Source organism: Orcinus orca, chromosome 11 (assembly GCF_937001465.1).
Source record: "Orcinus orca chromosome 11, mOrcOrc1.1, whole genome shotgun sequence".
NCBI lineage: Eukaryota > Metazoa > Chordata > Mammalia > Artiodactyla > Delphinidae > Orcinus > Orcinus orca.
In genome coordinates this window covers 76,016,525-76,043,029 of record NC_064569.1, presented here as the reverse complement: position 1 = coordinate 76,043,029, position 26,505 = coordinate 76,016,525, and the positions used below count along the sequence as shown (strand labels likewise).

Genomic DNA, 26,505 nt, shown 5'->3' with positions numbered 1-26,505 from the left:
TGTCTTAAGTATTAAGAAACTTTGTGACCTTGGCCAACTCACTTTTCCTGGGCCTCCATTATTTCTAGTTCCTTTTTAAAAAGTTCTCGTTGAGACAAAGCCATGATCATTTAATCCTGGAACTGACTTTCCTTTTTGGCTTTTAAATTGGACTTTAAGCAATTCTCAAAAAAAAAAAAAAACAACCCAGGACAAATGCTGAGTAGTAGCAATATTCTGAAATTTTGAATAGCTTTCCAGTATAGCTAATATGAAGGCCTGTATCCTATCTGCTATGATAGTTTTAAAGCCTTTAAATGTTCATGTTCTCTTGGGGTTCAGACCTTGGACCTTTTCTCATTATATATTCTCCTGAACACATTTATTCATTTTCTTGGCTGCAGTCAGCATTGATCAGTGATTCCAAAATCTAATGGTGAGTCTCAGGTCTCTCCAAGTGCCTACTTTTTATCTCCACTTAGATGTCTTGCACACATTTTAAAATCAACTTTATTTTACAGTGGAATGTATTCATTTTGCTGTCTCCCCCTCCCTTGCATTAGTACCTTTGGTGTTTCTTTTCTTTATTAATTACATTAACATTACCCAGTTGCCTACAATTTACTTCTGTTTCCTCTTCTCTCCTCCCCGCTCTTCTCTCTTAGACATTCAGTCATAAGCCGACTGAACCTTAGAAATGCCTGTCCTTCTCCTAACCCATTCCTGTCTCCCATCCTCTCAGGTTCTTACCCTCTCCTGCATGTTTTTGCAGTAATCGGAGAACAAATCTTTTTGTCTTCACTCACTCACTCACACACACACACACACACACACACACACACGTGCTGTTTCTCTCTCTCTCTTCATTTTCCACATTGCCACATTATTCTAAAAACACCCAATGTGATCATGTTACTCTCTACTGTGTTCAGGCTAGAGTTCAGATTCCTTAACTTGGCATGCAAGGCTTTTTCACAACCTGGTCTTTTCATCTTAATTCATTGCCATCTCCTTCCCTGTCTCCCCTCTCCTATACAACGTCTGATACTGATGGTGTTTACCAGTTAAAATGATGTATTTTCCAACTTTTGAATTATGCCATGTTGGCAAGGGAACATCCTTTGTATGAAATGTGACTGCCCAGCACTCTGTGTTGGTTGGGATTGGGTTTTTTTTCTCCTTCTGAGACAATCTTGACTGTAGTCATCTTGCTTATATTCCTAGTATGAAGTATATTGTGGTACAGAAACTAGAAATACTATTTTCTGCGTGAAAAGAAAATCAGGGATAAAATTTAAGTCATTTGCTTTATTTTCTGAAATCCTGTAAAGGCACTCTAGGAAACAAATGTTGGACGTATTGTTAATTGAGTCATCATAGTGAAAAAAACTTTTTTTAATTTTTGACAAATAAAAATTGTGTGTATTTAAGGTGTACAAGGTGATGTTTTGATATATGTATACATTGTGAAATGATTACCACAAACTAACATTATCTGTCACTTTCCTTACTTACTTACCTTTGTTGTTTTTGTTCTGGTGGTCAGAGAGATCTCTTAGCAAATTTCAAGTATATAATACATTACTATGAACTATGGTCAGCATGCTATACATTAGGTCTTTCGTCTTCTAACTGAAAGTTTGTATCCTTTGATCAATATCTTCCCTTTCCCTCCACCTTCCAGACTCTGGTAACCACCTTTCTAATCTGTTATTTTGAGTTTGACTTTTTTTTTTTAAGGTTCTGCACATAAGTGACATGCCTATTTGTCTTTGTGTCTGGCATATCTCACTTAGCATTATGTCTTTTGGGTTCATCCACATTGTCACAAATGGCAAGATTTCATTCTTTTTTAAAAACTGGTGAAAAGATATTTTAATTTGCTCTTTGTAGCCATCAGAAAAATAAAATATTTGACACTCCTTGGGTCAGGGTTTTGAGCGCCATGTATACTTTTTTAAAAAGCCTGTATACCCTTGCCCTCATGGTTCTCATACATACACACTAGCCTTTTGTTTTCTACTGCTTAATTGATAATAGTGGGTTAGTTGTAACAGGGCCATAAACATAGGAGTTGGAGAAGACCAATGTCATCTCCATTTGTTGTAGGGATTGCACTAGCAGATTTTACTGTATTAGTATGCAATGGGACTCTGGTAGCCAAGGACCCAGTCCTACTCAGCAGGCTTTCACTCCCTAAGCCCCTCAGGTGTGGATGTAAAAATGCAGATATTTAGGTCCACTATAATGAAAAAAGAAAGTAGGTCTTGCATATGTTCCCTCTTATGAGTAATCAAGTTATAGCAATTTTAATATTTTAAGAGTGCACAAGTTACAGCAATTTTAATATTTTAAGAGTGCACACATACACTTCTTTACTGCAAAGTGCTACTTTATTTTTTTCTTTTTTTATAAATTAATTTAATTTATTTATTTTGGCTGCATTGGGTCTTCGTTGCTGCGCGTAGGCTTTCTCTAGTTGCGGCGAGCGGGGGCTACTCTTCGTTGCAGTGCGCGGGCTTCTCATTGCAGTGGCTTCTCTTGTTGCGGAGCACGGGCTCTAGGTGCGTGGGCTTCAGTGGTTGTGGCACATGGGCTCAGTAGTTGTGGCTCGAGGGCTCTAGAGCGCAGCCTCAGTAGTTGTGGCGCACGGGCTTAGTTGCTCCACGGCATGTGGGATCTTCCTGGACCAGGGCTCGAACCCATATCCCCTGCATTGGCAGGCGGATTCTTGACCACTGCGCCACCAGGGAAGTCCTGCTACTTTATTTCTTTGGTTGAATCATTAAGCCAATTGGGGTTATGTATTTATGTAAATAAATTATGACCAATGTATGTTAATTTTTAAATTTATTTTTAGTTATTTTTATTTTTTTGCGGTACGCAGGCCTCTCACTGTTGTGGCCTCTCCCGTTGTGGAGCACAGGCTCCAACGCGCAGGCTCAACAGCCGTGGCTCATGGGCCTAGCCGCTCCGCCGTATGTGGGATCTTCCTGGACCGGGGCACGAACCCGTGTCCCCTGCATTGGCAGGCGGACTCTCAACCACTGCGCCACCAGGGAAGCCCTGTATGTTAACATTTTAAACATTACGAGTATTAGTGAGTACACTGAATATCTACTGTGTTCCTTGTACTGATTGTTGACAGGTCCCTCTATTGTTTATGGCAGACTAAAACAAATACTCAAGATAATTTTTTCTGCTTGGTACATATCAGCTACTTCATTTTGCCATTAGCTGGCATGTGTAGTAGAATGATTGAATTCAAATATTTGACTTTATTAAAATGAAAGCCAGTGTATGGCTGGAGCAGGAGGAGAGGGGTAGTATAGAAACACACTAACATTCATTAAAAAAAAAAAAAGAAGATTGTATTTTTTAAAGCCCCAAATGTTGCAGTCCAAGTCCAAAGATTCACCTTATAATTATAAAATTGTAGGTGTTTACATTATCATACTAGTTAGTCTCTCTTATTTATATCACAGAGTTAATCATATAACTTCTGTTGGAAAACAGAAAAATGTGATTGCGAACTACAGAAATATTGCCCATTTTGCTCAGTATCAAGAGTCTTATTGTTCTTACATCTACTGAAAAGCTTTATAATGGAAGTGAGAAAGACTGAGAAAGGTTATTTATATCCTCTGGCAGGAAGATCACTTTCCTTAATCTTGATTTGTGCAGCTTACCTTTTTCTTTAGATTCATTTGATGCCCAAATATGTGACAGTGTTGCCTCAAAGTATTACCAAGCTGTGTGCAGAATTGCTGGACTTTAAATATTTATTTTTAAATAAATTTATTTATTTATTTTTGGCTGTGTTGGGTCTTCGTTTCTGTGCGAGGGCTTTCTCTAGTTGCAGCGAGCTGGGGCCACTCTTCATCGTGGTGCACGGCCCTCTCTTGTTGCAGAGCACAGGCTCCAGACGCGCAGGCTCAGCAGTTGTGGCTCACGGGCCCAGTTGCTCCGCGGCATGTGGGATCTTCCCAGACCAGGGCTCGAACCGGTGTCCCCTGCACTGGCAGGCAGATTCTCAACCACTGCACCACCAGGGAAGCCCGGGACTTTAAATCTTTTATCAGGGTACTGGAGAAGTATGGTTGGGGAGAAGTTGGTTGGATAGTGGTTGGGAGTCTCAGAATTCTCCCACGTTTGTGAAATTCTGTTTGGGTCATTCACACTTGGGTGAGGCTTACTTAGAGCACATTATCAAATTGTTCTCTAAAGAGCATCTAGCTGAGGTCCTCTGCTTTGAAAGGCGAGGAAAGGTGGCTTTTAGTTAGTATAGGGTTGGTCCTGACTTCTGTGAAACTCACTTTGATACCAATAAATCACCTTTGAATCCCGAATTTGATTATTTTCTAGTTGTTGGATATGGGCACTGTGGCTTCTGCCTGTGTCAAGTGGAAAGGCTCCCAGACATCTGTGGGCCAAGGTGCTTGTGTGGGCTCCCTCTAGACTTGTCATTTCCTTAACTGGCACAGCTGCCCTCTTGCTTCCCAGCTGTCCTTTGTGTCTTTTGCTGAGTAGAGGGCCAGAGGGGTGGGGTGGTACTAGGTGGAGTGCAGGCGGCTGGGCTGATCCTTACTCTGTCAGTCTGTGAACACCTGGGAGCTGTCACATATGTCAAGTTGTTACTTAGGTGACTGAAAGATGAAAAGAGAACTTTAAGGTATTGTGGAGCTAGCAGCTATAGGAAGCAGCTACATCTCCTAAGTCTGGGGGGAGAAATGAAGAGAAAAAGTTGAAGTTATTAAAATTTAGAAACTTGAGAGAAGGAGCCCTAGCTGGGATCCAGACCTCTGAAGAGAGTCTCGCCTTCTTGTGGGGGAGCCTGTGGGGCCGTGCAGGGAGAGGTGCTGTGACAAACTGGCTCTCTCAGTGTGGGATAAACTGCGAATTGGATGAATTGCTGCAGGGATGTTGGGTGATGCTCACAGGCACTTCAGGTGGACAAGAAGCCTGGAAGAGGCAAGTCCCCTCTAGCAGCTTTAGCACTGCCCACCTCATCTGCTGAGTTTAACAGGGAGCCCCTGGCAGAGCAGAAATGTGGTTTGCAGAGTCCCACCTCCAGAATCACAAAGTATAGAAGGATAAGTAAGAGATACTTACTTTACATCTGGCACAGATATAAATTTCCCAGTGTAGAGGGTTTTGGTTTCTTTTTTAATTTTTAAAAATTTATTTATTTATTTATTGGCTGTGTTGGGTCTTAGTTGCTCCGTGTGGACTTTCTCTAGTTGGGGCGAGCGGGGACTAATCTTCATTGAGGTGCGCGGGCTTCTCATTGCAGTGACTTCTCTTGTTGTGGAGCACAGGCTCTAGGTGCACGGGCTTCAGTAGTTGCAGCACATAGGCTCAGTAGCTGTGGTGCACGGGCTTAGTTTCTCCACAGCATGTGGAGTCTTCCCGGACCAGGGCTTGAACCCGTGTCCCCTGCATTGGCAGGCAGATTCCTAACCACTGCACCACCAGGGAAGTCCCCAGTATAGACGTTTTAAACATAGAAAGCTGCCTGACCTTCTGGTCCAGCCCATGACAGGGAAGGGCAAGAAGCTCTTGAGATATGGCAGTATTTGGCTTGACTTCAGTCCTACAGTATTAGGAATTTATAGTTTTTTAAAATGTGTGTATTTGTTTTGATTTTTTTTGTAAGTATTATATACTACAGAGAAATGCCTTTGTACCAAATCACTGGAATCCCCCACTTTATTTGGCCAGCCCTCAAATCTCAGGAAAGACAGAACTGCATACCTTCAAGCGGGGATTAAAGAGAGAAAATGCCAAGGGGGACAAGTTCCGCCTGCCTTTGACTCTGCATTAGCCCTAAGGACAGGGCTTCATATACTACCAGAGCAAGTTAAGAGACGTATTTTCTCTTTACACCTTTTAGTTATAATTTTCTCTTTACACCTTTTAGTTATAAACTCTTTGTCATTCACCTAACGTGAAGGCAGAGGTGTGAAGCACTGCTGGATGCTGAGGATTCCAGGCTCTAATTGTGATGTGTGAAAAGAACCCTTGGCTCTAGAGTGGACTTCTACTGGATAGGCTTCTGTGTGCATTTATGAGAATTAAATGAAACAATGTATGTGAACATCCAACTCAATTTTAGGGATTAATCCAGTTGTCAGTCCCTGCACATTGGAGTTTTAACTAAATTTATCTAGCTCTCCAGTTCTTTAAGCTCTGAAAGTCTAATGTCCTGCCCAAAGTTTGGCCATTTATTAGTAGTTTAAGGTCTTGAAGTTTCCTTTTTTTCTGTGTGGTTCTGGGATTGTACATGCTATTAACTGAGACAAGAATCCATTAGTTGCAAGCGTTTTGCAAGTTTAGTGATTTTTATTGAGTTAGGAGTTTAGCAGCAAATGGTGTAACTCACCTTGTTGGCTCTCGGTTTTCTCTTTTCTCATTTCTCTCCACTTGCATTGCTCCGCTGCTTAGATTCTCTAATGCCTGGTCAAACTGTGCAGCTCCTGCCCCCAAATCCTGGCAAGTACTCAGGTGAATAAAGAACCCTGTTTCCCTAAATTAGGACCCAGTTCCTTCCCTCAGTAAGCTTAAGGCACGGTACATACTGTACTTTTTTTTCTTTTAAATCAACTTTATTAATGTGCAATTTGCATACAGTTACACACACTCATTTTAAGTGTACAATTTGAGTTTTGACAAATGTATACAGCTGTGAAGCCCATCTCAGTTAAGATTTAGAACATTCCATCACCCCAGCACAGCACTTAAATTAAAAGATCATACTGTTTTGAAGTGTGTTTTCACTTTATAGAGAAGGAATATTTTTCTACACTGTTACATTACAGTATCTTTTTTCTTTGTTGTGATCGTTATTTCTGGAGGTGTACTTTTGAGCACATCCACAGTTTTTCTTTAGGATAGGTTCCAAGAGGTGGAATTCTTAGAGGTTGGCCAGCGTGTAGTCCCACCAGCCAAGTATATGAGATCCAGTTTTCTCCACAGCACTAAATAGCATTGTTTTTTTAAATCTTTGACTATTCTGAGTTTTAAGGATTGTCTTGATAATGAGACATTGTTACTTTCAAAATAGGGTTACTCAAAATGCACAATTTCTTTAGATGATTTTATTTTAAAACTTTTTTTTTTTTGGTCTTGCACATGTTACAGAATTCAACAAAGGGGGGTACTCATTGAAAAGTGTCTCCACTTTCAGGTAATTCCTTTCCTCAAAGAAGCCATTGTTTACTTGGACAATTTAAATCAGTTATTTTATGGTTCTGTAGCCTGTTTTTTTTATTGTTGTTGTTCAGATGTATTTTTACATAATATATTAGCTCACATTGCCAGCAAGCCCTAAGTCTAGCATTCATATTCTTTAGATGTATGGTTGCATTGTTTCAGAGACTCAGGCTATCCACATGAAGTGGATGAATTTGACCAGTATTACTGTACACAGGTGCTGTATCATATAATACTTCTGCCTTAGTATGTAAATTTGTGCTTATTTCAGTTATATTAAAATCTGAGTTGTCATGGTCAATTTCTCCTGTGGCTCAGTAGCACAAGACAAAATAATCACCTGAAATCACAGAAGAATAAAAAAAACTTATATGTACTAAGTTATACTCCAGCTGGATCTCTTAAGATTACTTAACTTTCAACCAAATTGATAACCTTTGAAATATTAAAATCCTTAACCTCATGTTAATTTGGCTTCTTGAGAAATTTCATTCCAAATTCTTCTAAAAACCTTGAGGTAGAGGACTGAATCTTTAATATGTCAACCAGTTAGTACTGAACAAATGATCATTATTAAAGTTGAGGAAGATGACTATTGGATCTTCACAGTTGCTAAAGGGGCAACAGAAACTTAAGCCTGCTATCTCTGCTGCTTAGTATTTGGTCCTTTAAGTGCACAACCTGTAGGGAAGGTACCAAGGCCAAAGCTTTTGAGCAAAAAGTTTGAAATAGTTTGTGAAGATTGGATTTGGAATTTTTAAAAAAGTCCTTTTTTTTTTTTTTTTTTTGCATGCCCCAGCCATATACAGCCACCATCTGGCTCCTTAAAGCCTTGGGCCTACCATTTTTGGAAGTTCTTGGATCCTCTTTACCCAGTCAGTAGTAGTTAGATCTGTTCATTCAGCTGGTACAGAATGTGAGACAATGTGGTGCTCAGCATTGGGACTGCAAACATTAGACCTGGGCCTTGACCTATAGGAGTAGGTGTAGTTGGGAGACCAACAGTAGGGTGGCGAAGTGTGTAAGGGATGGCCTTCTACAGAAGGTACACCCCTGCTTCCCAACAATTTTCAGTAGCATTTGAGCTTCCCTGGTGGCGCAGTGGTTGAGAGTCCGCCTGCCGATGCAGGGGACATGGATTCGTGCCCCGGTCTGGGAAGATCCCACATGCCGCGGAGTAGCTGGGCCCGTGAGCCATGGCCTCTGAGCCTGCACGTCCGGAGCCTGTGCTCCGCAATGGGAGAGGCCACAGTAGCATTTAGTCAGTTGCTTACCTCTTAACTGTCAGTTGACTTTCAAAATTGTAGAAATGCTGCTTTGTGGGCAAAATAATGTTTTATGGCTTAAATGGCTTAAGTCTACTTCCTAATTCTCAAGAGCAAAAGGATTTTGTGTATATGGAGATGTGTGGTTATGTGTGGAAGGAGTACAGAATCTGGGGCCAGGCTCTCTGGGATTGATTTCTAGCTCTGCCAAATACTAGCTTGGACATCCTCACTTGATCTCTCTGCTTCTTTATCTGCTTAATATACTAATCTAGCTCTAGAGTGGTTGGGAGAGTTGGATTGCATAGAACAGAGCCTAATGTAATTCTGACCCTTTTTTAATATTGCTTACTACTGTTTTCTGATTTTGCAAAGATACTGCTTCACTCTAAGTCTAAGAAGAATGAACGTATTTTGTTTGGGAAACCTATGATTGTCATTTCATATTTGTTCAACAAAATAGATAATATTAAACATAACTCTGAAATGGGGCATAGATTTTTTTTTTTTTGGCTGCATTGAGTCTTTGTTGCTGCGCACAGGCTTTCTCTAGTTGGGGCGAACGGGGGCTACTCTTCATTGCGGTGTGCATGCTTCTCATTGCAGTAGCTTCTCTTGTGGAGCATGGGCTGTAGGCGTGCGGGCTTCAGTAGTCGCAGCACGTGGGTTCAGTAGTTGCGGCACGCAGGCCCTAGAGTGCACGGGCTTCAGTAGTTGCGGCACACGGGCTCAGTAGTTGTGGTGTATGGGCTCAGTAGTTGTAGCTCGCGGGCTCTAGAGCACAGACTCAGTAGTTGTGGTGCATGGACTTAGTTGCTCTGCGGCGTGTGGGATCCTCCTGGACCAGGGATCAAACCCGTGTCCCTTGCAATGGCAGGCGGATTCTTAACCACTGTGCCATCAGGGAAGTTCCATGGGACATAGATTTTTAAAGCATAGTGAACACCCATTTGTCAACAGTGGGTACGGAAATGGGATGTTTGGGGTAAATAATATATTTTGATTTTATTAGAATTATCATATATGTAGTCAATTTTCCATGTGTTAGACAATACTAAACTTTATTTTTACAGGTGCTAAACTGAAGTTTTATTTTTAATCCAGAGTATTTAGGATTTTGTGCTGCACAACTTCAAGGGGTGTCATTCATGCAGACTGTGATGTGAATGGTCCTCTCCTGGAGCTGTACAGTGTGGCAGACTTGTTAAAGGATGCTTATTTGGGGGAGACAGACCCTAATATCGGATTGCTTCCTAATTTATCACACAGTTGCATGCAGAGTGTGAAAAAAACTTAATTTTTCCTTTCTGGTGGTTTGGATTTTGGACAAAATTATGTCAGTGACACAGATGGATTGAGAATTCAAATCTGGACCAACTGTAACTTGTTTTTGTTTGCCTCACTGAAAATTTTGACTGCTGAGCTTCCATCTGTCTTCTTGTCTGTTAATATCAACAGAGGCCTTTCCTATTAGTGGAGTCCTTAGGCATTTAGCACTTAAATTTTGCTGTGATTGCCACATTTGAAACCTGAAATAACTAGTAATCAAGGAAAAGGATTGAATAAATAATATATAGGAGTTGTAGAAGTGTAGCCACTAGCTGGTAGGCCAGGAAAATGCCTGTTTATGTCATATGGTTTGCAAAGAATATTGATTATCTATAAAGCAACCAGGAAAGCACCGTGCAGGGACATAATAAGTGAAAAAGTATAAACACATTAAACTGTTTTTAAGCATTTTGTCTTTGTCAGAACAAATACAAATATACTGGAATATTAACCGGATTTTGGTTATTAGGAGTAGAGCGATTTTAAGTTGATTTCGTATATATTTTTCTTTAATAAGCAGGTGAAATAAACTTGGGGGAAAAAGCAGGTATCATTCGCAACAGATTTCTTCCTTATTTAGGTATTAAGCATTGTCATAGATACTGGGGATACAGTATATTCATTTATATCCCTTCCCTCAACAGGGAAGATGAAATAAATACTGAGTATTGAACAGTAATTACAAGGCTAAAGCGTATTACAAAAAGGGACCGTCCAGTAGAAGGAAGCATATAGCAGTAAGATTTAACGCATTCCAATGATAAAATGTTTAGCCAAGTTTGGTGCTAGAGAGAACCTTTGAAATGTTCAAGGGACTAAATTTTAGTAGATTGGGGAGGTAAAAGAGTTTGTAAGGTTATATAACAATTTAGCACAATTAGAACTGGGATTAAGTTCAGATTCCTAGCTCTAAAGTTTTTTCCCTAGTAGGTATACGAGGATGCCTAGTTGAAGTTAGCTCTCTAACGTAAATTAGCTCCCTCTTTAAAGGCTCTTAAACTAGGTAGAAGTTCTTTTTTTTTTTTTTTTTTTTTTTTTTTGCGGTACACGGCCCTCTCACTGTTGTGGCCTCTCCCGTTGCGTAGCACAGGCTCCGGACACGCAGGGTCAGCGGCCATGGCTCACGGGACTAGACGTTCCGCGGCATGTGGGATATTCCCGGACCGCGGCACGAACCCGTGTCCCCTGCATCGGCAGGCGGACTCTCAACCACTGTGCCACCAGGGAAGCCCGTAGAAGTTCTTTGATAAAGAAATTAGCCAGCTTCACTGCTCTCCTCCTTTGACCCCATTTAATTCCAAAGAGATAGCTGCTTCTTAACCTCTTCATTTTACCCGCAGTCTATTAGCTCTTTTTTTTAAAAAATTAATTTATTTTATTTTTAGTTTTGGCTGTGTTGGGTCTTTGTTGCGTGCGCAGGCTTTCTCTAGTTTCAGCGAGCGGGGGCTACTCTTCATTGTGGTGCACGGGTTTCTCATTGCGGTGGCTTGTCTTGTGAAGCATGGGCTCTAGGCACGCAGGCTTCAGTAGTTGCAGTACGCAGGCTCAATAGTTGTAGCTGGCGGGCTCTAGAGCGCAGGCTCAGTAGTTGTGGCGCTTGGGCTTAGTTGCTTCGCGGCATGTGGGATCTTCCTGGACCAGGGATCGGACTTTTGTCCCCTGCATTGGCAGGCGGATTCTTAACCACTGCGTCACCAGGAAAGTCCCCAGTCTATTAGCTCTTAACCTTTCCTTCACTTTCTTTTCTAACTTAGACTTTGTTTTCAGCAAAAAATGGAAGCCAACTTTGGCTATTTTAATCCGCAGTAGTATTTATTGAGTTATGAGATATCTAACACAGTCTTTAGGAGCGCCAAAGAGAGAGGCAGTCAGGAACAAGGCTCGGACTCACATCACGGACTTCACTGTGGGCATCGCATGCAACACACACTACAGTGTGATTGCTGATGCCAAGTACAGGAGGCTGCACTTGGTTGTCTAGAGGTAACTACTGCTGTGCCCTCCAGAATGGATCCTTATTTCTTAGCTTCTGATGCACAGGTTTTTGACTGAGCCTAGGTCTCACATGCTAGGTTGCAAGAGAGTTAGGAAATAAGACTAAAGCTTCTGTTGAGGGAGGTGAGGATCCATGAAGGTTGGGGAGTGTGCTTCCCAAAAAAGGGTGTTCTAGCTGTTGGGTAGCCAAAAGCAATGATGAATGTCTACTACGAACCTCATTTTGCCTTCTGCTGCCAGGCAGTCCTTCTGTGTGACCACAGATAAGTTTTTCTATTTTCTACAACAGTTACTTCAAATTTTCGCATTCTTTTTTTTTTTCAATTATATAGTGGTTATGTTTTTAAAATATTTATTTATTTATTTTTGGTTGCGTTGGGTCTCCATTGCTGCGTGCCGGCTTTCTCTAGTAGCGGTGAGTGGGCGCTTCTCTTCGTTGCAGTGTGCAGGCTTCTCATTTTGGTGGCTTCTCTTGTTGTGGAGCATGGGCTCTTGGTGTGCGGGCTCAGTAGTTGTGTCTCACGGGCTCTAGAGCGCAGGCTCAGTAGTTGTGGCGCATGGGCTTAGTTGCTCCGCGGCGTGTGGATCTTCCCAGACCAGGGCTCAAACCCGTGTCCCCTGCATTGGCAGGCGATTCTTAACCACTGCGCCACCAGAGAAGTCCCTCACATTCTTCTTAAGCTCCCAACCTGAACATTGCACTAAGGAAGAGGAGCGAAAGGTATGAACAAATGGGGAATTTTTACCGTTGCTTAATAGTGGATAGATTTACAGACAACTGTCTAAACTCACACATAAGGGCCTTAAAATGAATTATCAACTTCAAACAATGAGTTAAAACTTTGAGAAAGAAAGAAACCCACAATCTAGATCATTTCTAACTTAAGATGAATTTTTTAAAAAGTACGTGTTCACTGGTTTTTGCTAATGTATCACTCATAATTAGTGTTCACCATACAGGAACAGGCATTTAAAATTTTTCCCTGTTTCCATTCAGGATGAATTCAGAAGACTTTCCCTCCCCCACCTGTTAAGTTACACCCTCCCTACCAGAATCTTAAATATGCAAGTTTTTTTTTTTAAATGGGTTTATTAACAGTGCCTTAAGTACCTTGGCACAATAGCAATCCCACTGATGAAGTGTTACTAAGTTATTAGGTCCTCTCTTCATTCAGAGGTGTAAAATATCATTCCTAAGACACAGAATTCATTAAGATGGACAGTTAAAGTATTCAAATCACTAAAGACTTAGTTTTGGAGCTGGTGCTAAAGTCATTTCAAGCCATGAAGTGTTATGGCATCATCAAATAAGAAACCAAGAGAAATGGGGAAACATAACTTCTATCAGTCTACTAATTACAGTGCTGGGTATTCAAAGGACATTTTTACCACCAAGAATTTCATGAGTGCTATATGAAGGAGTAGTTGATACTGTCTTTAACTGTGATGCCAATATTTAGAAATCTTTCAAAAAAACAGGGAAAAAAAGATGGAGATGTAAAGTTTCTGTCTTTCCAGAAAACTTTTAAAGTGTCTTTAGAAATAACCAAGAAAAAATATGCCCCCAATCTAGTCCTGTTGTTCATATAGTGTCCCTAACTCACACCTGTACCTACTCTAAGACCTTGAGATACCCATTCTAAAATGCATCTTCCAAAAACTGACTTTTGGGAGGGGGAAGGGTAAGCTGGGACGAAATGAGAGAGTAGCATTGACATATATACACTACCAAATGTAAAATAGATAGCTAGTGGGAAGCAGCTGCATAGCACGGGGAGATTAGCTAGGTGCTTTGTGACCACCTAGAGTGGTGGGATAGGGAGGGTTGGGAGGGAGACGCAAGAGGGAGGAGATATGGGGACATATGTATACGTATAGCTGACTCACTTTGTTATACAGCGGAAACTAACACAACATTGTAAATCAATTATACTCCAACAAAGATGTTTAAAAAAAAACTCTGACTTTTGTGTATATTTATACTCACATTGAAATAAATTCCTGGGGTGGGAGGGGGCAAGGGACTCTACTTTACTCTTACTTAGAGTTAGTTGATGCCACAATACCATGAGCAAAATAAGGAATTAATACATTTGTTAGTAAGTTCATATTTCAAAGTCACAGAACATTTCAGAGCATAATGGTTTTTGTAATATCAGAGACAGAATGGCTTACCATATAGCAGATAGTTAGGGTCACACGCCCACGCGCAGCAATGAAGACCCAGCGCAACCAAAAATAAACAAATAAATAAAAAATAACCATTATTAAAATTTAAAAAAGAATGCAAAAATTGGTCTATACCAATTTTTAAATCAAATATAGCAGATTTTTTTCCCTACCCTATTTATCTTAGTAAGACTATATACTTCTTCAGTTGACAATCCCAAAAGAAAAAAATTAGTGACATGGCTTAATTTACCTTTTTCATGAAGTACTTCCTCATGATTATGAAGCCCTTCCTTAACTTCTGTGCTATTTATTGTCCTACCAAACATTTGATATTTACTGTTTGTATTAATTGTCTTTCTATTTACCATTGAGATTAAGAAAACAGGCTCTGAAGCTACAGTGAGTAGAGCCCAATAGCCTGGATTTCAAACCTGGCTCTGTCACTTGCTAGCTTTGGTTATACTGTTAAGTGGTCACTCTTAGTTCCTCATTTTCCTCATTTGTAAAATGGGTCTGAGGATTAAATGAGTTAGTAATACATTTAAAGCACTTAAATTGGTATTTGACCTAGTTTTTTTTTATTACTTGAGCTTTTATAGATTCTCTGCTGATCTGGGAACATTGCTTGATAATTGCATAAAGTCCCTGACCTTATGGAATTTACAGGCTAGTGATGCGGGAGGAAAAGAAACAGATTGCAACATAACCTGATGCGTTTAGGGGGCAAAAGAATTGGGGGTAGTAGACAAGGAAGACAAGGAATTCAGCCTAATAGTTTTCCTTGTTGGATGCACAGTTTGTTAGTAGGATTTTCAGATTTTTGTCCATTGTCACTGATTGGAATAATTGTATGTGCCGTTCCTGGGGTAGAAGTTACTAACTGACAGCAGGTATAGTAATCCTTCTCGTCAGCTGTGTGGGACCTGAGTGTGCATGCATTTACTCCTGGAAGAAGCCTTTATTTAGCACTTAACCACCACCATTTGCTAGCTGGAGTTCCCATCTTCCAATAGTGTAGGGTCTGACAAGTAAACCAAGTTATTGTGCTAGTTATAGTAAGAGGAGTGGAGGTACTAAGGTGCCGGAAACTGGAAGTATAGGGAGATGCTTCCAGACAAATTCAGACCTGAGAAGTAAGTTGGTTGGATATACTTAGCCTTTGAAAAGTTCTTCTCTGGCTCCTAAGTCTCCATTCCTTTTCACTGAACTTAACAGAAGTATTGATCTGGTCTTGGGTTGAGGAGAAAAATTAGAATGGAGAGATTTCTTGCCCAAGTCATCCCACCCTATCTATTGGATGTTACTCCAAGTGGAACACAGGAGTACTTTCCTAACTGTTACTTATCAGTCTGACTGGAAATAAAGCTTTTCAACAAAGTGATATCTTGGTATCCAGAGCCTTTGAAACAGTTACCTCCATTTTTCTGTCTCTGAGTGTACCACCTAAGAAATTATGAGATTTAAGTGTGTGGGAGTAGAGGGAGAAAAAGGAGGAGGAGGGTGTGCCTTTAGAATCATTATTCTCATCTAACTTTAGGATAAGCATTTTAAAAAACAGTGAATTAGGGTAAAATAATTAACTTATATGATTGTCAGATTTTTCATTTGCCAAGGAAAAGGGGTTGATATAAGTAGATGATGTCTTATGTCCACTAGGGGGTAGTGTGAACCATAAAAATTAAAATTATTTCTCACCGATTAACCCTTATTTCATTGTGAACTTGCCTTGTTTGAATTAATTTTTCTCCATGCAGTGTTTTTTTTTTAATTGCTACAAATCATTTTCAAACACAATCTTGTGACTGTAAAAACAGTAATACACATTCCCGCCATTAGTGATTCAGATGTCTGACATTACTTTTTTTTTTTTTTTTTGGCCGTGCTGTGTGGCTTACAGGATCTTAGTTCGCCGACCAGGGATCAAACCTGCACCCTTGGCAGTGAAAAGCCCCGAGTCCTAACCACTGGACTGCCAAGGAATTCCCTGACGTTACCTTTCATAAAGAATTTTTTGAGGGGAATATAGTGATGCTTTAAAATTTCTCTACCAAATTTTACTCACTATATGAAGTAAGTTAAATTATTCTTAATGACCTGTAAGTAAAATCATCACATAACAGGATTGTCTTGTGTTTCACTGTCCTATATGGTAGCTACCAGTCCCATGTGGAGATTGCAGTTGAAAAGTGTCTAGTTCAAATTGATATGTGCCCTAAGTATAAATTACACACTGAATTTTGAAGACTCAATATAAAAAAAGATCATAAAATACATCAATAATTTTTATATTGGTTACGTGTTGAAATGCTATTTTGAATATATTGGGTTAAATAAAATATTAAAATTAATTTTACCTTTTTCTTTTTACCACATTACTTTTAAAAAATTAATTAATTTATTTTATTATTTATTTAGCTGCACCAGGTCTCAGTTGCAGCACGTGGGATCTTCGTTGCTGTGTGCAGGATCTTTAGTTGCAGCATGCGAACTCTTTTTTTTTTTTTTTAATTTATTTATTTTTGTCTGAGTTGGGTCTTCTCTGCTGTGCGTGGGCTTTCTCTAGTTGCGGCGAGCGGGGGCTACCCTTGGTTGCTGTGCACGGGCTTCTAATTGTCGTGGCTTCTCTTGTTGCGGAGCACGGGCTGTAGGTGCATGGGCTTCAGTGGTTGCAGCACGTGGGCTCAGTAGTTGTGGCTCGAGGACTCTAGAGCACAGGCTCAGTAGTTGTGGCGCATGGGCTTAGTTGCTACACGGCATGTAGGACCCTCCTGGACCAGTTATCGAACCCGTGTCCCCTGCATTGGCACACAGATTCTTAACCACTGCGCCACCAGGGGAGTCCCTGATAGAGTTATTGAGTCAGATCTTAGGCGAGATGAGCTAAAAGATCCACAATTGCAGTTTTGTGTTTCAGAGAATATTCTAAATGGGGAAAACTCTAATTGCTGTACATATAATGTGTTGGGGGTATATACAGTTAATAAGTGGGACAGCTTTTCCTACATGAAAATTACCACTCTTTTTCTAAGAGTGGTTTATTATCTAAAATTTTACTGTACATAATTCATTGCCTTAAAATTTGTAAGACCTTACATTGTTTCATAGTGCACACAAATTATTACTGAACCTAAAAACAGGAAAAGTCCTAGTTAATGGAGTTTAGTTGATTGAATGTCAAGTGTTGTCATTACTGTGGTGTTATTCTGGGATTTGCTCTTTGAGTCCCAATAGATCTGTTGATAATCAGATCAATTTGATGTTATTTAAATCCTTTAAAGTATTTGTAGCATGAACTGCTATATGCATTCTGTAAGATGACATAGTTTCCTTGCGACCTAATCTTGTTGCCACTTAAATTCATGTTGTCCTTTTATGTACTTCCTTTTCTACTTTTTGTAACCAGTTTTCTAAACTAGTCTACATTACTTTCTATTCTGCATGGCCTAACCTAAGTTCTACCTGGGATTCAGTCCCAGGATTGCTTTTAAACAAATAGGATCACAAAATGCAACTACAGGTTATTGTTTTCTTTAAAAACAAACACTGTTATTTAATAAATCTTGAGACTTGTTACTGTGCTTTGTTCTTACCCTAGATTCTTTTTGAGTTGGTTATAATGTGACTGTGGCCCTCTTATGTGACTTCATTTGCCAAGTCCTTTTACAGTGTTACCTCATTTGCTCTTCATAGCACCTCTGCATGAGAGGTAATGTTAACTATATAGATGAGGAAGCTGAGGCTCAGAGCAACGTAAATTACGTGCTCAAAACTGTAGTTAAGCAATGCACTAGTAATTTGAACCCATTATTTCTAGACTTGAAGAATACTTCACTGTCTTTCTACCAAAGGATAGGATAAAACTAGAACGTGTTTCACAGTTATAACCATGTGTGAGAGTAGTAGCAGGAAGGATTTTATTTCCTACCCAGTTTTTGCCTTTTTAGGGAAAAAAATCGACAACTTCTGTGGGAGAGAATTGTTCCATTTGGTTTGGATTTTATTCTTTTTTTCCTCCTGTAATTTATGCTGTGGGTTTGGGAAATCAGTGCTGTGTAGTCAAATAATTATGCATCTGTTCATTATATCAAAATCCGTTAGGACTTGAGAGCATATAAAAACTATTGCAAAAAGTTTTCGATACCCAAGAGCTTATTCTAGAATGTGTTCCGATTAAATCTGATACTTGATCAGGCCACATGATATATTTAATATGTACGTTCTTTAGAAAGACTGTCTGATTTTGAGGGTGAACTGAAGATGAGGAGAATGCCCTCTCTGCCTCTGACAATGTCTACAGAGAGTGATTTTGAAGCTATTTTGGGATGTGATCTTGGAGGCCCTTCTGGAAGCTTTTTATAGCTTTGAATAGAGCTACTATTTCGTTTAACCAGGGAATGGTGTTTTGGGGCTCTTGGACCCCAGCTTTCTCTTTTTTTCCCCCAGTCTCTCTCTTTATGGCTTTCTAAAAATATGAAGACCTGGGGTAAAAACCAAAGGAGGATGGAGCTGAGGAGTCAAAATTCAAGGAATTTTACCATCCACTTCTTTTCTCATTTCTTCACGCCTGCTGTTCATCCTGATATCTTTACTTTTTCTCTTTTGTTCTAGTTACATGTTGGAGGACTTCCCAAGATGGGAGGCTTCTTTATTGCCTCTTGAGATTTTTAATGCTCCAAAAAATGTTTTACTTTGTTTGAATCTAAAGAATATTTTGCTGAAAGTAGTGTATATCATTTCAGTTTTTGATTTGCCCTTGCATTGCCATGATTAAAACAAAACAAAACAAACTAGTCTTGAATTAAAGTACTAAAAGCATTACTTTAAATGAGTTTAACACATTTTGGGAAAGGATTTGATTTTGTATCTGCATCTTGTGACTATTTCAATATATAACCGTGCTGACAGAGAAATCTTTTTTTAGTATATGCACTGCAGGCTGTAGAGTGAAGTAGTGTAAGGTGTATAATTTTTCTTAAATGAAGGCAGTGTGAATACAATATTCTCATTCATTGATTTTCATACCTAAATGTTTAGATACTGCAGTGTTCTAAATGTTTTTGACTACACATACGTATTCAAAGTGTTGAAAATACATTACTAATATATAAAACTACATGTACTATTATTGTCAGTTTGTATATTGAATATTAACATTTTTCTGGCTAAATAATTTATAAATATAAATTAGATTACTTCTTCCCACACCTGGGTGGATTTTTTTTTTTTTTTTTTTTTTTTGCTGTACGCGGGCCTCCCACTGTTGTGGCCTCTCCCGTTGCGGAGCACAGGCTCCGGATGTGCAGGCTCAGCAGCCATGGCTCACAGGCCCAGCTGCTCCGCGGCATGTGGGATCTTCCCGGACCGCGGCATGAACCCGTGTCCCCTGCATCGGGAGGTGGACTCTCAACCACTGCGCCGCCAGGGAAGCCCCTGAGTGGATTCTTTTTCTTCTTGTGATGTGCTCATCCTGCTTTGAATAACATTAATGTTAAAGATGAAATTTCTGATTGTTTATTCCTCGTTCTTTGTAACATTAGATAGATTCATAAATCAGTAAGATATTTACTGAACATCTATGGTGCCAGGCACTGTTCCAAATGCTGAGGATATAGCAATAAATAAACACAAATCTCCCCTTCTGTGTTACTTACATTCCAAACAAAACAAGTGAGATGTAATATGTTCAGAGGCCCTGGAGATACAGTTGGTGGGGCGGGGGGGAGCAAGGATAGAGGGGGAGGGTGTGGGATAGGGTGGAGTGGGGTTTGCAGATTCAATTATGGAGGCTTCACTGAGAGAAAACACATTTGAATGGAGATCTTGGGAACTGGGTGGGTGAGCTCTATAGAAAGTTGGGGGAAGAAAAGTGAGCACAAAGTACCTGAGGGAGGAGTATGCCTCGCAGGTTGAAGAACTACATAGAAGCTAGTCTGGCTGGAACAAAGCAGATGAGATGGGGGGATAGGGTGGCAGAAGCATAGCTGAAGATGGCTAAGAGATAGGTGGAATGAGGGGATCACGTAAAGCTTCTTTTGGGGGGCATTATAAGGACTTTGATTTTTAAAAGTTCTGTGGAATACAGATGGGGGTTGAGGGTCAGAAGCAGGTAGAACAAGTTAGTTGGCTGTTGAAGTCTGCCAGGTGAGAGCTGATGGTGGCTTGGATCAGAAGTGTAGCAGTGGAGTGATGAGACTTCTGTCCAATTCCGGGTAGATTTTGAAGTTCAAGCCAACAAAATTTGCTTATCAGGTTAGATGGGTGGGGTATGAAGGAAAAGGTGGATCAGTTGGAAGGATGGATTTCTGGTTAACTGACTCGAGGAAGGCTTTGAGGAGGAGCAGGTTGAGGGTGGGGAAAGGTCATGCTACATTTGGGATGCGTATTAGACATTTAAGAGCAGCTGTTGAGCAGACAGTTATGGATAGGAGAGGCATGATTCAGGGAGATATCTGTGCAGGATATGCTTTTGGGGCTTCAGCATATATGGAGTGGATTGAGTATTTAAATTCATTGGACTGGATGAGATCACTCTGGAAGTGTGTAGGCAGAGTAGAAGACCTAGGACAGAGCCCTGGCGCACGTCAATATTGGAGTATTGGGGAGGTGGGAAGAAACTGCAAGGAGCTGCTGCCATACAAGTAGGAAGAGAGCCAGGAGAGTGTACAAGTAGGAAGAGAGCCAGCTGCAAGAAGCTGGATGAAGCCTTGCAGACCAAGGAGAGGGCAGACCAGCTGGGTAAGACATTGTGTTTAAGTCAATTAAGATGAAGATTAAGCTTTAGCCATTTGATTTTACCATGTGGGAATCACTGATGACCTCAACAAGCAGGTTGGTGGCTAGAGCCTGATTGGAGAGTTGTGTTCAAGATAGGAGGGGAGGAGAGAAATTGGAGACATCCAAGTATAGATAACTTTCAAAGAGGAGCAAAGCAATGGGGCAGTAGCTGGTGGGGGAGAGTCAGGTCAAGGTCATTTTCTCCTTTTTTGGGCGAGAAATTACAGTAAGTTTGTACAGTTTGGGGAAAGATCCAATAAAGAGGGGAAACTGATGATTCAAGAGAGGAAAGCGATGCTAGAGCAATGTCCTTGAGTAGGTGAGAAGGAGATAAGATCTAGAGGAAAGGTTGGTTTTAGCCAGTGACAGCCATTACATCCTTAGTAACAGGAGAAAAGGTGCAGAGCACATGGGCACACACATGCGGGTTGGTATACAAATGCTACAGTGGGAACTTAAGGAGGTTTCTATTTTCTCATGAAATACAAAGCAGAGTTACCAGCCAAAAGTGAGGATGTGGATGGAGATATTGGAGGTTTGAACAGAGAGGAGGAAGGATATTACAGTTATTTAGGAGAGAGGGAGAAAGATGGAAAAGAGAACTAATGATATGATTGCTGAGGGAGCAGGAAGGGTCCATTTGAGTCGTTGTCAATTTTAGAGACTAATCAGCGTGGTTGTGTATATTTCTCTAGCCCTGTTTAAATGCCTAGGCACTTGTACTTATTTTGTTCCATTATATTTTTCAGAGGGGAGATTTTTCAATGGCTTTAAAAACTAATTTTACTTTTTAAACAGCTTGGTTTTGGTAAAGTTTAAACAGAGCAAGTTACTTTACCTATGTAGTAATTCTAGTGTTTTTTTTTTCTTTTCCTTGAGTATAAGATCAGTTTCATTAGTCTAATTTTATTCTCAACGTATTTGTAGACATTTGTAGCTGGAATTGTATATGATATCATCAGTATTTGCTTGCAGTTGCTTTCAGCTGATTGTGATTATTTATGTTTTTTCCTTTGAACTTTGCATTTTATTAAGCTAAATAAAAACTATTTAGGAGATTGGAGAGGTTCTTTTATGTCCAATTCCAAGAGATAAATTTTCTAACTTTTATTTTGATGTTTAGCAAAATGATATTTGTTTCACAGATGTGTTATGTTTTTCTGTTGTAGGAAACCCAGCGTTTGCTGGCAGAGCCAGTTCCCGGCATTAAAGCAGAACCAGATGAGAGCAACGCCCGTTATTTTCATGTGGTCATTGCTGGCCCTCAGGATTCCCCCTTTGAGGGAGGGACTTTTAAACTTGAACTATTCCTTCCAGAAGAATACCCAATGGCAGCCCCTAAAGTACGTTTCATGACCAAAATTTATCATCCTAATGTAGACAAGTTGGGAAGAATATGTTTAGATATTTTGAAAGGTAAGTGTTATCTTATCATTATATGCTATTAAGATTTCTCCTTTTTCTCTTAAGCATTCCCTTTTGAGAATCTGAATATTGTAATCTTACCTTATATAATATAAAGACCACAGAACTCTGTAGGAGGGAAATGCAGCAGTTCTGTGGCTGTTTTTTTCATGCTTGGTCATTCTGGGCCTGTTGCCTTCGTAGATAAGTGGTCCCCAGCACTGCAGATCCGCACAGTTCTGCTATCGATCCAGGCTTTGTTAAGTGCTCCCAATCCAGATGATCCATTAGCAAATGATGTAGCGGAGCAGTGGAAGAGCAACGAAGCCCAAGCCATAGAAACAGGTATTTAATGTTCATTCTCATTCCACTCCACTTCCACTTCACTCACTCCACTTTGGCGGGGGTGGGTTGGGCGGGGGCTGCACTGTGCTCAGCTTGCCAGATCTTAGTTCCTGGGCCTAAGGTCTCCTGGGCAGTGAGAGCACCGAGTCCTAACCACTAGACCGCCAGGGAATTCCCCTGTACCACCGTCTTAAAAACATCATTTAGAGTCTTAACAAGAAAAAGAAAAAATACATTAAAAGGAAAAAAATCAGATCTTTCTTATAGTATGTAAATAACCTCTTAACAAAAGATGTTCAAACGCCATCTTATAGCCTGCTACATGACTCCCAAATTTAAAGAGGAACTGTAATTGGGAGATCTTGGACTCTTGCATAACTACACATGATTTAACAAATACCTAAGTGCCTGCCATTCATCTAGCAATACTTAAAGATAATGGAAGACCTTTAAGCTTCTTTGAGCTGTTTTTGCAATCTGTTTGATTAAACTAAACTATGTGTCAGTTTTTAGTTAGGGAGTTTGAAATCAGTAAGCTTCTTGCTACAGATTTTAACATAATTAATGAGGAGGATTATATGTCTAGAAATGAAGGAGACAAAAGAAGACAGCTCTTTTCATCCTGTTGAATTTTGTAGAACTTTACAATTCTATTGTAGTGTTTTGGTAATTGGACACATAGACAATCTTTCTGCCCTGATCCAGATTATAGAAAATGGCATGAATTTAAGGGATTACAGCATGCTGTTTCCATAATTAACTTAATACTGTTTGTTTACTTTTTATAGAGTTTGGAAAGGAACATATTGAAGTAAGTAAAGTAATAATTGCGTGTTTGTTTTTGTCTGCAGCTAGAGCATGGACTAGGCTATATGCCATGAATAATATTTAAATCGATCCGATCATCAAGTGTGCATCACTTCTCTTGTTCTGCCAAGACTTCTTCCTTTTTTGTTTGCATTTAATGGACACAGTCTTAGAAACATTACAGAATAAAAGCCCCAGACATCTTCAGTCCTTTGGTGATTAAATGCACATTAGCAAATCTATGTCTTGTCCTGATTCACTGTTGTAAAGCATGAGCAGAGGCTAGAAGTGTCATCTGGATTGTTGCGAAACGTTTAAAAGCAGTGGCCCTTCTCTGCTTTTATTCATTTCCCCATCATGGTTTGAGTATAAAGCACTGTGAATGAAGGTAGTTGTCAGGGTTAGCTGCAGGGGTGTGGGTGTTTTTCTTTATTATTATTATTTTTTTGGTGGTGGGGGGAAGGTAGTTTTATTTTAATTTTATGGGCTCCTTTCCCCCTTTTTATGGTGATCTGATTGCATTGGTTAAAAGCAGCTAACCAGTTCTTTAGAATATGCTCTCTAGCCAAGTCTAACTTTATTTAGACACTGTAGATGGACAAGCTTGATTGTTTGAACCAAAATGGGAACATTAAACAAACATCACAGCCCTCACTAATAACATTGTGACTTTGCTGTCAAGTGTAGAATCCTCCCTTCAAGAAAAAGCTTGTGACCATTTTGTATGGCTTGTCTGGAAACTTCTGTAAATCTTATGTTTTAGTAAAATATTTTTTGTTATTCTACTTTGCCTTTGTACAGTTTATTTTACTGTGTTTATTTCATTTTTCCCAATGTGACAATCGTATTTAAAAATTAAAACTGATGGAACATTCTCTTTTGGTCTTCAACGTCTGACAAATTGAATGGCGAGAGGAGGATTTTGCCAGTTTCTTTTCACTAATGCAAAATTTGTGTTAAGATATATCACTGAATGGAGTATTTATACGCTGGCCCTGAGCATGCCTAAAGCATCAGTATGTGACATTTTTTACCTCCTAGAAATTTGAAATAAATGTGTTTGTGTTGTCTGATTAGTTAGATGATCATTGGTGTCTTGCCACAATGTTTGAAAATTACTGTAGAGGAGAGAGAGTCACAGCACAGCCACACTTGTGACTGGCTTTATGTGGGACTTTCACATGTGCCACATTTGTGTCTGGCATTTGCATTATGACTTTGCTCTTAGTTCTTGTCTCAGAACTTCATGTGTGACCACTGGTGTGTGTTATTAGGAAACACCAACCTGATAATCACTTGGGGTTTGCTCAGGCCATTTATGAGTCTTTCTTACAGACCTGCTGAGCAAATCTCAAGCAGCCAGCTTGCATAAGTGTCATCAGAAAGGTTTCTCCCTTAAAGGGCATCATATCCTCAATTAATGATTCTTACTGTCATCCCTCTAATATTTGCTACGGGAGCTCCTTTTATTCTTTAATTTGATAATCAACTCTTTTTTCTGCATTGACAGAGTTCCTCCCCCACAAAACTGTTCTTTCCCACCCTTCCATATCTAATTCCTGATTCTTGTTATTTTTAAGACATAAATGTAGTCAGTCATAAGTATGTAAATGTTAACCTGTGGGTTGGAACCTTTGTCTCTTGCAGTTTAAGGTAATGGATATTGTAGCCCATCTGAATTTTCCCCCCTCTTATTCTCGTAACTTCTGGAGTTTTTTCAGAATGTGGTGTATTTTATTGTGCTCCTATGTAAGATGAAGAATTATCTATTAAAATTACATTTTCAACATACAGAAGTTTTTGATGACTGGTAACTGATATCCTTCCAAATAAATGCATTGCTTGGAAACAAATGCTATTTTAACTCAGAATAAAATTGTTCATAACCCTAATATTGTAAATTTAAAGACTTAACAGCAGTTGTCATTTATAACAATTCTTTAGCTGTTTAGAAGTTGTCTTGCCACTAAGGAAACTGAATCTCATTCTGGGGCCAAAATGAGTGAACACTTCAAGCAGTTAAATAGAGATCAGCTTTATTTATTGCAGATGGCACTACTCATGATGATAGCTAGTATTACATAGTGATTTACAAGTTATAAAATTCCAGATTTAAATCTGTTGCTCTACAAAATGTATCTAAAATAGGCCTCTGAGTTTTTGAGTTCTAGAAATACAGAAATGAAATAATTCACTGTTTTTATTTCAAATACATGAATTCCTAATTTCATGGCATCATGGTTTTTTCCTTTGTAATTTTGATGAGAGTCCCCATTGTTTTGGTAATACTTCCTTTCTCAACCAGTGAGATGAAACAAGAACCAGTGTGTTGAGCTTTCTTAGGATTTAAGGGGCTCTGGAAGAGTCCAAGAGTTCGAAAACTGAGAGCTACATCTGGCTTTGGGGCCTGTTTTCCTTGGCCCACACAGTGTGGTTGGTTAAAACATTTTGAATTCAGTGCCAACGTTTAAAAAAATCAGGAGACTCACATGAAAATCCAGAATTCTGGTAACTTGAATGATCTGAAGTTCTGGCAGCAGCAGACATGACCTGGCTTATGTAGGGTACCTTCTGGGAGGAGCTGAGTAGCAGCCATCCTAAGAAGAGCTTATCATTCTTCTCTTAATTTAGTGACTCTCCAGCTGGTTAGAGTCCTCTCCCAGCCCACCTGCTCCTTTATGTAGTTCTTCTCGCTCGTAAATCTTTGATTTTGTAACTACTAAGCTTATGGACACAGTTATTCGTCAAGTAAGAGTGCCTAATATGTGCCCAACACTGTACTACTTGTTGGGGATGATTAGGTGTATGAGACTGGCATGGGACGTTCCTTTGTGGACCTTCTAATCTAATGGGGGAGGGGGGCATGGACAAAGAGCAGTTTCCACTCTGATGGAGAAGGGAAGTAAGCACTTGGGAGGGGCCGCTCTTCTGGATTCAACACCTCCAGGCTGGGGAACAGCATGTGCAAAGCCCTGCGAGAGGAAAAGAATCTGAATATATTGATAAGTGCTTCTTGAAAGTCAACTGTGCCCATTCAGAAGCTTTTCTGAAATCCTGAGGTATTAATAGGAGCTTTGTTTTTCATGTGATTTTTAAATTTTGTTGTCTCCTTTGCTGTGATTTGCTTCCACACTAGTTAGTCTTGGTCCTCTCAGAGGCTGTCTAATGAGATCTCAGATTTGAAATTATGTAGAACTTAAACCCTGTTCTACACCAAGAACAC

The 26,505-nt window shown here is 39.8% G+C and overlaps 1 protein-coding gene across 1 annotated transcript in view; it reads left to right on the top strand.

Annotated features, from left to right (window-relative positions):
• The window catches only part of UBE2N (ubiquitin conjugating enzyme E2 N), a 34,186-nt gene extending 10,030 nt beyond the window's left edge, over window positions 1-24,156 (top strand). The window contains exons 2-4 of the mRNA XM_004269543.3: window positions 21,896-22,142; window positions 22,335-22,475; window positions 23,327-24,156. Of these exons, the coding sequence (XP_004269591.1) occupies window positions 21,896-22,142; window positions 22,335-22,475; window positions 23,327-23,367 (429 nt within the window). The 3' untranslated portion in view covers window positions 23,368-24,156. The remainder of the gene's footprint in view (window positions 1-21,895; window positions 22,143-22,334; window positions 22,476-23,326) is intronic.
• The last annotated feature ends 2,349 nt before the right edge of the window (window positions 24,157-26,505 follow it).